The sequence below is a fragment of the Aulonocara sp. 'chitande type north' Nkhata Bay genome, linkage group LG2 (assembly GCF_057382095.1).
Source record: "Aulonocara sp. 'chitande type north' Nkhata Bay isolate Kocher_YH1m ecotype deep benthic linkage group LG2, A_spYH_male_GT1.1, whole genome shotgun sequence".
NCBI lineage: Eukaryota > Metazoa > Chordata > Actinopteri > Cichliformes > Cichlidae > Aulonocara > Aulonocara sp. 'chitande type north' Nkhata Bay.
In genome coordinates this window covers 32,165,161-32,177,308 of record NC_141345.1, presented here as the reverse complement: position 1 = coordinate 32,177,308, position 12,148 = coordinate 32,165,161, and the positions used below count along the sequence as shown (strand labels likewise).

General features: G+C 37.0%; 1 protein-coding gene across 17 annotated transcripts in view; it reads left to right on the top strand.

The window, feature by feature from the left end:
• The window catches only part of prom1a (prominin 1a), an 84,565-nt gene that overhangs the window by 68,286 nt on the left and 4,131 nt on the right, over positions 1 to 12,148 (top strand). The window contains exons 17-30 of one of the 17 annotated variants that reach the window (XM_086259384.1): positions 538 to 684; positions 1,717 to 1,788; positions 2,364 to 2,456; positions 5,101 to 5,118; positions 5,645 to 5,698; positions 5,782 to 5,862; positions 5,946 to 6,014; positions 6,850 to 6,939; positions 7,316 to 7,431; positions 8,171 to 8,194; positions 8,628 to 8,696; positions 10,188 to 10,288; positions 10,505 to 10,544; positions 11,697 to 11,733. In XM_086259384.1, the coding sequence (XP_086115510.1) occupies positions 538 to 684; positions 1,717 to 1,788; positions 2,364 to 2,456; positions 5,101 to 5,118; positions 5,645 to 5,698; positions 5,782 to 5,862; positions 5,946 to 6,014; positions 6,850 to 6,939; positions 7,316 to 7,431; positions 8,171 to 8,194; positions 8,628 to 8,696; positions 10,188 to 10,257 (903 nt within the window). In that variant the 3' untranslated portion in view covers positions 10,258 to 10,288; positions 10,505 to 10,544; positions 11,697 to 11,733. Of the gene's footprint in view, positions 1 to 537; positions 685 to 1,716; positions 1,789 to 2,363; positions 2,457 to 5,100; positions 5,119 to 5,644; positions 5,699 to 5,781; positions 5,863 to 5,945; positions 6,015 to 6,849; positions 6,940 to 7,315; positions 7,432 to 7,812; positions 11,734 to 12,148 lie in introns of those variants that run through there. The other 16 variants (XM_086259422.1, XM_086259413.1, XM_086259392.1 and 13 more) reach the window with 16 other exon arrangements.

Here is a 12,148-nt window from a genome sequence, read left to right as displayed (position 1 = left end):
AAAGTGCCACAAAACAACAACTTCTTTTTTGGTTGTGAAATTACATATTTCTATTCACGACATCCTTCACGAAAATCACACTTGCCAAGATATGTCTCGGTACGGCTATGGCTTTGCTTTTTGGGACAACAGTCCTTAAAGCATACAGTCCAGTGCAAGCAAAAGTACTCTTACTATTTAATGTTAAATGAAAGGATTATGTAGAGAAATGTATGACTGGGGACTGTAAAACAAAAAAAATCAAGAGAAAACATCACTGGTATATGTAGACTTCCATCCAAACCACATCTTTAAGATTTTGGGTCGCTCGTGTGCCAACATTTGTTTTGTGTTTTTGGAAGCCTTTCATTATTTTCATGTCTATACAGTCACAATACTGGAAATTTACTCAAAGTCCTAAGATTACCAGATTGTCTTTTTTTCTGATGTTATGTCAAGAAAATTGGAACATACACATAAAATATGCATGAATAACATTTAATATATACATTCTAGAACAACTAAACAAAAAAGTATTTTATATCTTTGTGTTAACAGTTCACAAAGGATGTGGTCAGTCAGCTGGACAGTCTTAAGATCGACTTGAGAGGCATAATCCTGTTGGAGGCAGAGGGAAGGCAGAACCTCCTGGATTTCTCTGAAGCAGGGCTGTCAGAGATCAACTACGCCGACTACCTGGAGGAGGTGACGCATCAGCACAAGCATACTGGAATGAGCAAACACATCAGCGGGAAAGAAAAAAATGTGCAACACAAATAAATCCCTTAAAATATGCATGAATGAAGGGGGAAGGGCATAATTGGATAATCAGGCACACAAAACCACGCAGGAAGTAGTGTGGTTTTGTGTGCCTGCAAGGGACAGGCCAGCATACACAACAAAGACAAGAAGCAATACACAGAAGGAGACACACACAATATTTGTGTAAAACAGCTACACAACCAAGGTATTTCTTTGTGATTACTAGACTGAATTGTTCTGTAGATGCACCGGTTTATCTGAGAAAGCACAATCCAAGTAGAAAGAGTGGGGAGTCAAATAATAATGAATTGTTATAAATTCTTACATAATTACACACAAACATATTTCAGCTGTGCTTTAATGGTGTGCTACCAGAAATAGCTCACTTCTGTGGGCGCAGTCTAAGAGGCACCTCCACTGCTGTCAGTTAACATACAACAGGCAGCCATGCTTCGCCTGATAAGAGCTTCAGTGTGATACAGAACAGTGGGTTTCGTCGAGGACCACTGCAGCTCAATTATCCAAAGGTGATCCTGCCAAGGCAAAGAGGATGTAGGAACAGGCAGGGACTTGGCATTTCATGTCTTGTCTAACACAACCCGTCAGGTTCCCTTAGAATTATTTCCCCAGAGTGACTGAAAATAAAATAAAAAAAGCTTTAAAGACTGACTGATACTCAACGCACACACCCTGCAAAAGTCAAGCTGACACATTTTTATGTGCAGCATGTCTCTCTGCTGTCTGTTGGAAATAATATAAGTGACAAAAAGTTATATTAAATAGCTTTCTAGCGGTCTAATTGACTGGAATCTGTGCAGTTGAAAAGCTGCTACAGAAGAAACTACAGGATGAAGGTGAAAATGTAGCTAAAAGAAAAGGAGTGGACAAAAAAACATCTTTAATTTAACTTTGCTACTATAAAGGAAAACAACCTTACTTTTTATATTTTGTTCTCTTTTACTTTGATGTCTTTAGGTGAATAAGGGGGTCACTGTAGTGGATCTACTCTCATTTGCCAGAGAACTGGAGGCCCAGACAGACCTGATGGTAAGAATCTGACTTTTATACAAGCACCCAGTAGTGGTTGTATAAAGTGTTTTCTTTTGTGTGCACACTGATTTAATTTGCTTATGTACTTACAATGCCACAGGAGCACTTGATGGCAAAAAATGAAAAGAAAATACGTGTGTTCTTGCTCTCTAAGCTCTCTTTCAACGGCTCTGCCTGAACAAATAAAAGCTCTCAATGATGTGTGACTGCCGTCCATTGCATTTAGGGCAGCACAACATGCTCATTCACTTTCAATTTCTAAGTCCATTAGGGTCCTGTAGAAAGATGGAGTTTGTAGTTAGTTGATTTTAGAGAAAGGGGCTTTTAAAGAGATTTTAATCTAAAGGTCCCATAAGTTTGTTGTCCTGAAGTAAACCCAGCTGTTCCGTAAATTCAATAATTTGATTCCTCTCCTGGATGAAAGGGATAAAGAACTATATTCTAATGTACTGTTATATAAAAGGCAAGGAAAAAATTAAGAATGTATAATATATGTGCTTCAATTCCATCTAAGCCTTTGATATATTTATCTTAATATATTTCAAGATTGTGTGGTTGTTTGTGCGTTTCAGCCCAAAAGTAATCTACAGTCTGCTCTGAAAGGCCACGTTAGCACTCTGCGGCAGATCCACAGGCAACAGATCGTCCCAATGGAGCAATCCATGGTAATGCCCTACTGTGTTTCTCTGTTTACTATTGAGATAGCTATTTCTGTTTTCTGCTTAGATTCATTTAGTTATTCTCTTTGAGGAAAGATTCGTCCTACATCATTTCAAAACTATGTGCCAGTGGTTGCTGATTTAATTTGCATTAATTTGGTGTATTCAGTTGTCATGGTTGTTTGTCTGCCCCTCCCTTCAGACAGGAATTGATATGACTTTCAGGTGAATTATAGAAGTGATAAAAGTATGTATTAGATGCATTTATTGGTGTGTGTTTATTTAAGTTAGTTTTAGTCAGTAAGTATTACAAGCTAATCTTCATTTTAACTAAACAGTGGCCAAACTTTAAAAAAATGAAGAAAAATGAATTAATTAAGAGGATGGGGAAAGAAGCGGAATAAGATATAAGATATTTACTTGACAAAAAATAGGGTGTCATTATGGTGGCAGCATCCTATATATATATTGTTTGCTATGTATATATTGTATGATCGTAAACAAAAAATTCAGTTCTCTTAAGCTCTAAAGAATATTTAAAATCTTTCGGTCCACTGTCTTTACTTTTCCCACCTCAGTGGGTAGTTGATTTTAGGCTTTTTAAACCTGAGGCCCTACTTGCACAGGCCTATACTGTGTACTGGTTGGTAACTACTGGTTGGTAAGAAAAAATGTGCATTCCCCAGCAAGTTGGTGAATTGTTGCTGGAGTTTGCTGGCAGTCGCTTGGTGAAATGGGTCACGTCATCATTTGCTTTCAAAGTATATGTCGTGCCTTTTGAAACATTTTGGTTTCCAAGATAGGCAGACAGTCTCCATTTCCAATTTGTGACACACTTTTTCAAGTGTCATTACCTTTTAGTGGTTAGCCTCATGAGTGTCTGCGGACCATTTAGTGTCATCCATGCAAAGTACCATGGACTGCTAGTGATATAACCTATCACAACACTGAGGTAGAGCAGGTCATCTACTGATCAGAAGGTTAATGGTTCGATCCCTGGCTTCTCCAGTCTGTATGCCAAGTATTCTTGGATAAGATACTAACCCCAAATTGCTCTCCGATATGTTCGCACTAAGAAACTTAGAAGACGGTGCTTGTGTGATTGGGTGAATGCACCATGTTGTATAGAGCGCTTTGAGTACTCCAGGAGAGTAGAAAAGCGCTATATGGGAATCAGTCCATTTACAAGGAGGAGTTTGTTGCAGCACCCTTTTTACAACCTATTTCATACAGTAACCTTGAGGACCACTCAGTCAGACTGGGGATCGCCAACTGGTCTCTAGGCCTGTGTTACTGACGCCTAACATAACACTTTGCCTGGTGCCAAAATACAGAGACATAAGCAACCAGTGGCTAGTTGAGCTCCATATTTTACTTGGGACTAGGGCTGGGCCATATCATACCGTTCACGGTAATACCGGTATAATGTTGGGCAACAACAAGAAAATGAAATATCGCGATAGAATTTGGGTAAAATGCGCATGCGCGGTGCCTTTGTTTTCATACGCATATGGGAAAAAGCATGCCGGCGGCGACGGAGAATGAGGAAGGCGAAAGCGGATCGTTGAATGAAACGGATGAACCAGAATTGGTTTGTAAAAATGCTGCAGCTTCAGTGGTGTGGAACTGGCACACTTTAAATCAATCCTTTGATTTTTCTGAAAATCGACAGTGGCCCTTTATAATCCCGTGCGCCTTATGTATGAATTCTGGTTGTGTTTACTGACCTCGAAATGATTTTATGTGCTACACAGCGCTCGCAAATCTGTCAAATGTTTTAGTACGACTTTGCTAAGCTACGAACCCGCACCGCTTGATGGATTGTTGGAGCATTACGGCTATCATAGGCGGAGCCTCGCGGAGTGATACGTACTGTGCTTCAACATAATATTGCCGTATTGTGTGTGTATAACCTCTTTTTAAGTTTTGTGGATATTATACATGGTTATGCTGAGGATATGTCGGCCAATTTCCACTGGAAATGCCTTTTGGTTAAACTGTCAGCAAGGAATTTGAATTTGCACTGTTAAATTTATATATAACTTTAATGCACATAAAAAAACAGCTGCTTGTTTAAGTGAAAATACATTGATGGTTTTGGGGTTTTTTTGCACTAATAAAGTTGTGGAGTTGTAAAGTATTTTGTTTAGTGTCAATTATATCGTCAGTTATATCGTTATCGCAAATTTACAAATGTATATCGTGATAAATATTTTTGGTCATATCGCCCTGCTCTACTCGGGACCACAACAGAGCTAAAAGACATGAGCCCTGTAGATTTATTTTGTTATAAATGACTATATCGATATGTGTTAGATGTCAGGATCCCAAACTCAAAGCTACCAAGTAGGAGTATTTTCTGTTAACATTTGCAAATATATATTTCAGAGAATTACATAAACCTTGACAGAGATAAGACATTTATATGATTCATTTAATATAATTTAAATGGGAAATTCTGACCCTCAGGCATGTGTCATCTAAGACATGACTGTGAAAAACAAATTAAATATTCAGTTTTATGCCATTCTTCTGAATAACAGCAATTATTTACAGCTACAAGCAGTTCAGACGAGCAGTGATATTCTTCAACACAGATTTTTACAGCTGCTTTTTTTTATGTTGTTCTTTTTCCTCTTTCAACTTCAAGAAGTATGTTAGAGCAAGGGTAAGCAGAAATGCGTTCGTCTTGTGTAATAAGTGTCCCCATTCGTTATGTGGAACATTAACAAACACTGACATCATTTAGAGCAATTTTATTAATTTTTTAAAAAAGAGGTGGGAAAAGTCCAATTTTAGGCTGCATTGTGTGTTTTTATTAAATGTACATTATACTCATGTACTCTGGTGTTATACGTGAAGAGTTTTGTGCTAAAATGTCAGAAATATCCACTTAAAGAAAAGAAATGTTGTGTAGCAACCCTATCTACTTAGTCACTAGTGGAAGCAAAGGAAAGACCGGTTAGTTGTTGCATATGTTACAATTAATTGGCCTTTGAAGCTAACTGAATCATGTTTTTCTTTTCATTGTGGATATTTAATTTTGGAACAGAACTCTTTAGCATGCAAAGATGTTATTCATCAAGTGTCGGTTGATTCTGGTTTCCATTTCTGTTTCACTGGCTTATTTTTTGAACGGATGTCATTAACCTCTGAACTTTGACCTTTATACCTAAAATTTTGGTGCTCTACAGAGTGCGCTGAACCAGAGTATGAGGTTCCTGGAAAGAACAGCCTCTGATCTTCCTGTAAGTAAAATAGTCCTCAAGTTTAAGTCAGAAATAATTTAATCATCATCGTCTAAACGAAACCCGTTGTTTCTTCTCCGTAGAACAAAATCTTAGCTGTTCTTGATGCCATCAAAGCTGCGCAGTTCCTCATCTCGCAGAACGCTACGCATTTAATAAATCGGGTAACAGCTGAATTATTTTTCTTTGCTTTTATACTTGATTTGTATAAAATGCTGTACTTACATTGTGTCCTAATCTTCCTTAGGAGTCCAGAAAGTACACCAACACCATTATTGGCTACTTTCATCAATACATTGAATGGGTGAAAACATCTGTAAGTTTTAGTGTTCTAATTTGCTATTTTTTCTAAGAAGGGGAAACAAAATTACAGTTTTGCAAAAAAGGTTGTTTGTTTGTTTTTTGTTTGTTTGCTTTTTTTGTTTGTTTGTTTTTTTAAGCAAATATCAACCTGTTACTGATCATTAAGAACCTGCACCAAGATTTAGATAGCACTTCCACAAACGATGAAAACTTCAATCAGCAGATATGATATTTATCATATCTGATATATAGTACACGGCTCATTCTTTGTCTTATTTCAGGAATGATGTAAAGCTCATATTAAATCTTTCTTTTCTCAGGCAGATTTAGATACTACGACACTAGAGTCTTCCAATAAAATGTTTCAAACTACAAAGAATAAAATTCAGAAGGAATTACAAGAAATAATTCTCAGTAACACCATATTTCACTTGCTGGAATGTGAACATTCTGTCTCCCTTTGAAGGTGTGGGTCTATTTCTCACAGTGTTAATTTAGCCTGAAGCGAATGTTGCATTGCAAAACTTTGCATGTTGCATAAAGGTTTTGGAGTGTATAAAGAAAAGTCAAATATAACAGTTACGACCTCTATAAATTTGAGGAATTTGCTCTGTGGCATGTTGGTTTCTGCTTTAGTTAACTAAAGGAATGAAAGTAAAAAAAACAAGATGCTTGAATCATGAAGCTTTTCTGTTGATCTCAGAAGTCTCTTTTTGTTTGCCAAGAACACTGCAGGGAGACGTTGTGCAATTGTTTACATCTCCAAGACAGACTTTAACGTGCAACGTAATTGTACAGTGTTACTGAATCTGTTGTGTGTTGACATTTCCTGTTTATATCCTCTGTAGCTGGCTATGGAAGTTGCACCATGCAAGCCCTTCAGCAACATGGTGGACACAGCAGAAATCATGGCTTGCAGTTTCGTGGTTGACTCTATGGTAACAATATTAGAAGACAGAGCCTGTTTAAACAGACTTGTAACAGATTATATTTGGGTTAAAAACTCTATAACTGAGTAAAGAAGGTTGATTCCCACTGTAAAAGTCACATCCAGTACTGTTTTGATGGATGGTTATGAGCATAGCAAAAGTGTGACAGTTTTAAATGGCTCTAACTGGAGCGACTACTGTCTATCTTAATCTATTATTCATTTGATTTATATAATGTCCTGAGGGAAGACATATTTTATATTACTTGCATAGCCTGAACTTTTGCATGAAATCTTTCCTCAGTAATAACAGAAGGCTAAAATAATTATGAATTTATATCCTGATGGGTTATCATTTCCACCCTAAGTACTTGCCTTTCCAACAGAACACTTTCTGGATGGGCCTGGGCTGCAGCACTCTCCTCCTGCTCCCGAGCATTATTCTAGCAGTAAAACTGGCCAAGTACTACCGCAGGATGGACACAGAGGATGTTTACGATGAGTGAGTATTTGTACATGCTCTTCTACTTTTCCCTTAAATGTATTTATAGTTTTCATATTAAATACCTAGTCAGTGTAAAGTTAAGTAACATCTACACTGCCCTGTGAATGTCCACATACTGTAAGACAGTTTATATGTCACATTTTGATAATGGTTGCAGGACATCCTTCTGTTATTTCTATTCTGTCTTTTCTATCTGCTTTGTGCATGTTGAGCTGCAAATCATATGAAGGAATCAAGTTTTTATTTTTTATATAAATATTTTAGCTGAATTTTTGGGGTTTATTGCAGTCAAATGAACTTTGAATGGGTCTTGTTTGTCACATTGGCTCTACAAGTTTACAGTTGACTTTCTTTTCCTCCCTTTTCTCCTCTCTGTAGTTCCTCTGTTTCTGGGACTTGGCATTTCACTTTGTGATAACCATTTCTACTATTTCCATTTCCCACATCCCTTATTTAAACTTTCATTTTTTCCCCATCACTCTCTATCAAGCACTTGGCACTTTAAAAAGAAGCATTGGCACATCTGTTTGTTTATTTTTCTTCTTTACACACATTTTTTTAACGTTCTTTGACTCTGCAGTCATACAGTAGTTTTTTCTATAACGTCTCGGATGATCAATGGCATCCCTTACTTTGTAATCTGACTGATTACAAGAAACTATCTGGTGCATTTCCTTTACCAACTTAATGATGTTATGTTGCTGTTTTTTTTTTTCTTTTGTGTGTATCTTTATAGCCCTGAGACAATTCCCATGAAAACGTAAGACATTTTATCCACCTCCCTCTCCTTTTCAACGTCTCTCACTCTGTGCTTTTCTCTGATTCTTGTACATAGAACTGTTTACTAAATTCTTGGTGCTGGTTTGCATTTCTAAGCTTGGAATTGCTCTTATGGGTGGATGGTGTGGCTTCTTGTCATGTGCTACCTTTTGAAAAGTGCCCCTTACCTTTCATGAAGGGCTCTTGCAATCATTACCTTACAAGTCCACCTGTTTTTGTAAGTTATAGTGTAAATAACAACAACATGGTTTCTACTCCAAATATGTGTACTTCCTAACATCTTTGAAAAGTTTAGCTTCTCAAAAAAAAAAGAAAGCATTTGTATGCAAGCATTTCAGCATGGCGTATTACCTTACATTTTTCATCGCTCTTTTTTTGTTTTTGTTTTTGTTTTTACAATATTTTGTTTTCAGTATGGAAATTGGTAATAATGGTTATCATAGTGAGCACTTCCAAGGTATTCCTAATCCTATGATGACAAGGTAAACATTACATTAATCCTGTTAAGTGCATGTGATGGTGGAGGTGGAAGCATGCCGGAGGAGCTTGGCCTGGCATAGTGCAAGACTGCAGGGGAGCTGATTCATTGCATGTACACGTGTAGACATATTGAATATCTGGAGGTCATAAAATTGAAAAGTAATGGCAGCAGAAAACGTGAAAACCTAAAAAGGCCAGCAGAGTATTATCAACAAATTGTGTGATGTATTGCAGTATCTAGATTCTGTAGGATTAGAGGAGAACAGGATGGTAACGCCATGACTTCTGTGCAAGCACTGAGCAATGCAAGAGGTACTAGTGTAATTTAAAGGCTGGAAGTAAAGGAAAATGGATAGCCCGGCTTTGTGTAAGATGAAAAAAATCTAATTACCCGGGCCTCTAATGCTCAACTATTATGCAAAACAACCAGTGTTGGAGGTGGAGGAGTATTCAAGTGCTTTACATAGTATTATTTATTAAGATACTAAAGTGTTGTGGTTGGTTGATGTAGTTTTTCTTCTTCCTCCACCTTTAATGTTTTTAGTTACATGTTTAGTTAGGAACTGCTGCGATTGCTTTTCACTTTCTCATTTTGCCAGTTTTTTACTTTGTGTCTTTTGAGGAATATGTTACTAACTAGGCATGCTCTCTGTGCACACGTTCTGGTGGAGTGAAGAATCTTCCTCTTTCCTCTCGTTTAGAGTCAGCCAAAGTCCGATGAATGTACACCTGATCATTATGTTCAGAGAGAGGCAAGCATGTCAAGCTTTTGTGTGATGCTGGAAATGCTCCTTTTATTTGTTTTCCCTTAAACTAACAAAACATCTAATTGCATGTTATGTATTTTTAAGTTGCATTTGGACGAGGATGAATTTGGCCAACCAGCCAACCTTAACAGGAGCTATAGGCAGAGAGCAAAACAGCTAAATTACAGATGAGTCCAGTCTCAAGATGGTCTTTGCTTGTGCAGTTTTCCTCACTGTCCTACATTTCATATGAGATGCAGTTCATATTTCTTTTAAATACAAATATGAGATGGAATGAAACCTGCATTTTCCTTTATTTATCCAGTTAAAAGTCCAAGATCTAGCCAAAGCTCTCTAAAAAAATAAAGGGGCAGTAAGTATTCTACAACCTGATGACCTTTCTCTGCTGTTCGGAACAGTCCAGGAGATGGAAAGATTTTTGCATCAGTTTTTGGTAATCTGAAGGTATTATCAATAACAACGGCAACAGCCTCGTGAAATACTACATTTCTCATTTGCAGTAATTGTACTTAATGCCTCTTTAATTGGCCGTCCAGTTTAACTGAGTCGATATCGATGCAGCTGTTTTGCTCTCTGCCTTGTGAGCCACTCGTCTTTTTTCCTCTTCCATTTCAAATAAATGAAGAGGAGAAACCGGCGGCTTTACAAAACGATGATGGATTTGTTGAATTTTAGCTGTTAACATTGTCTCCTTTTTGTGTATCTTGTGTGTTCTTGTGCTGGTAGCATCCCTACCTATGATACTATGAACAGGTTCCCGCGGGCCTCGGCTCCTCCGAGGCACATCGACTGGTGACAGAGCCGCCTCTTGTTCTGGCTCCTGAAAGGTACTGCAAAGCTAATGAATCAGACAACTGTTTCTCTAACATGATTTTAATTAATCCTCCTTCTTTCCAGTCTCACATCTTTCCTTCTCACAGCTGCCATCTTATCCTGACGTTCTGTCTGCAGTAACTGTGCCATCGTGCTCTCTCCTGTTTTTGGTCTTATGTTTTTGTATTTGTACCCTGACCTAATTCTCTTACTGTAACACCTCTTTACAGCTTGTTTTAGTGCATTTCTGCTCACTGAAGAACCATCATGGTGAGAATGACTAATTTTGGAATCATTAACATCTTTATTCAGTGTGACGGCTTGCTTAGTCGGTGTGCTGTGTTTGTTCTCTGTCGCTTGTAAGTTCTGTTTTGTTTTTGACAAACGCTGCATTTATGCCTTTTTCGGAGAAAATGTTAAATGTGTCACAATTACAAGCCGTGAAATACATTCAGTCACTTAGCTTTTAAGTTCCTGAAACTGAGACGTGTGAATACAACAAAGCAGTGGTAACACCTGCACTTCTCTGATAAAAAGCTTGTGTTTTTAGTGGATATAATGTGCTTTTCTCCAAATATTTTATTCTCCTTGGGTTTCTTAATGGGACCTACAAAATAATAGGAGTACTTTTAAATTCTGTGCATTCTACTATGCCATCAACACCTCACACTGCTGCAAGCTGCACTTTTTTACAGTGTTACGTCTAGACACTTTATAATGGCCGTGTTGTTTTTTTGGACTGTATTGTACTGAATTGTTCCTAACTGAGTACTTGTGTCATGGAAAAGCAGAACAAGCACAGAGAAAAGCTGCAGTATCTGAAAACTAGCTGATGCAATTTTTACAGTGATGTAAACTGCCAGCTGGGTAATGGCTAACATCACATGCTGGTAATACTGTTGCAGTCCAAGTGCTAGATGTAATGAATTGCACAATTAATTGTTATTTTCTTAATTTATTAAGTTTTATTTTATTTCTGAGAAAAAACTTATTTTCAACACTTGCAGGCTTTCTTTATTTTGAAATAAATATTCCTATTTTTTTTATATAATTCTCACAGTTGCAGAACTAAAAAGGACCTGCTTTTATTCTCATTTTAAATTTGGTACATGATCATGATATCTTTGAGTTGCAGTTCATTAAATATCAAATTTTTTCCAGAATCATTTTAAATTCAAAAACAGGGAAAATGCTTTAAGCTCTGTGGAAAGCAGGTTTCATGCGAGTATTGTATCCACAAAAGGCTCGGTGTAGTCTTTAAAAATATTCTCTGGAGTATGACAGACTGTTTTTTTTGCTTTACAAAGCAGCCAGAGCTCCATAAATCTCATTCAAGAAATGCAGTATGTTTTAAGTTATTTACTGAATTGTTTTAAAAAACAAAATCTTAATTCTCTTTTCTCTTAACATTTGTGTTCTCAGTGCCCTCCAAAACTGGAACTGAAATACGTCATAGTAGGTTTGCCTTTTTACTATTTTTACATTTTAAATTGAATCCACAGTGGCTTTATCAACAGAATGAGTTTCGATTCCTGGATCAATAGTTGGTATTAAAGTAGTTCAGTACTGTTGCTGTTAAAGTGACAATTTAACAAGCAGCTTACACTCTGCAAATCCAATTTTCCCCAAAGGAAGTGGGAAAGTTTGCAAAATGAGTAGTTATAGTAACTTGACAGCTCATCACTATGAAGATAACAAAAATTCTTTTGGGCCTGGGTAATTTTTAGATCTCATTTATTTATTTATTTTTGAAAATGTTGATTTGTGCTATGTGGTGCAATGAGTCTATGTAGCTTCTTTACACTTTAAAAATAATTATCATTTTAAAAAGGGCAGTGGTTGAGAAGAATGTGCACCAATCATCCATAAGATTT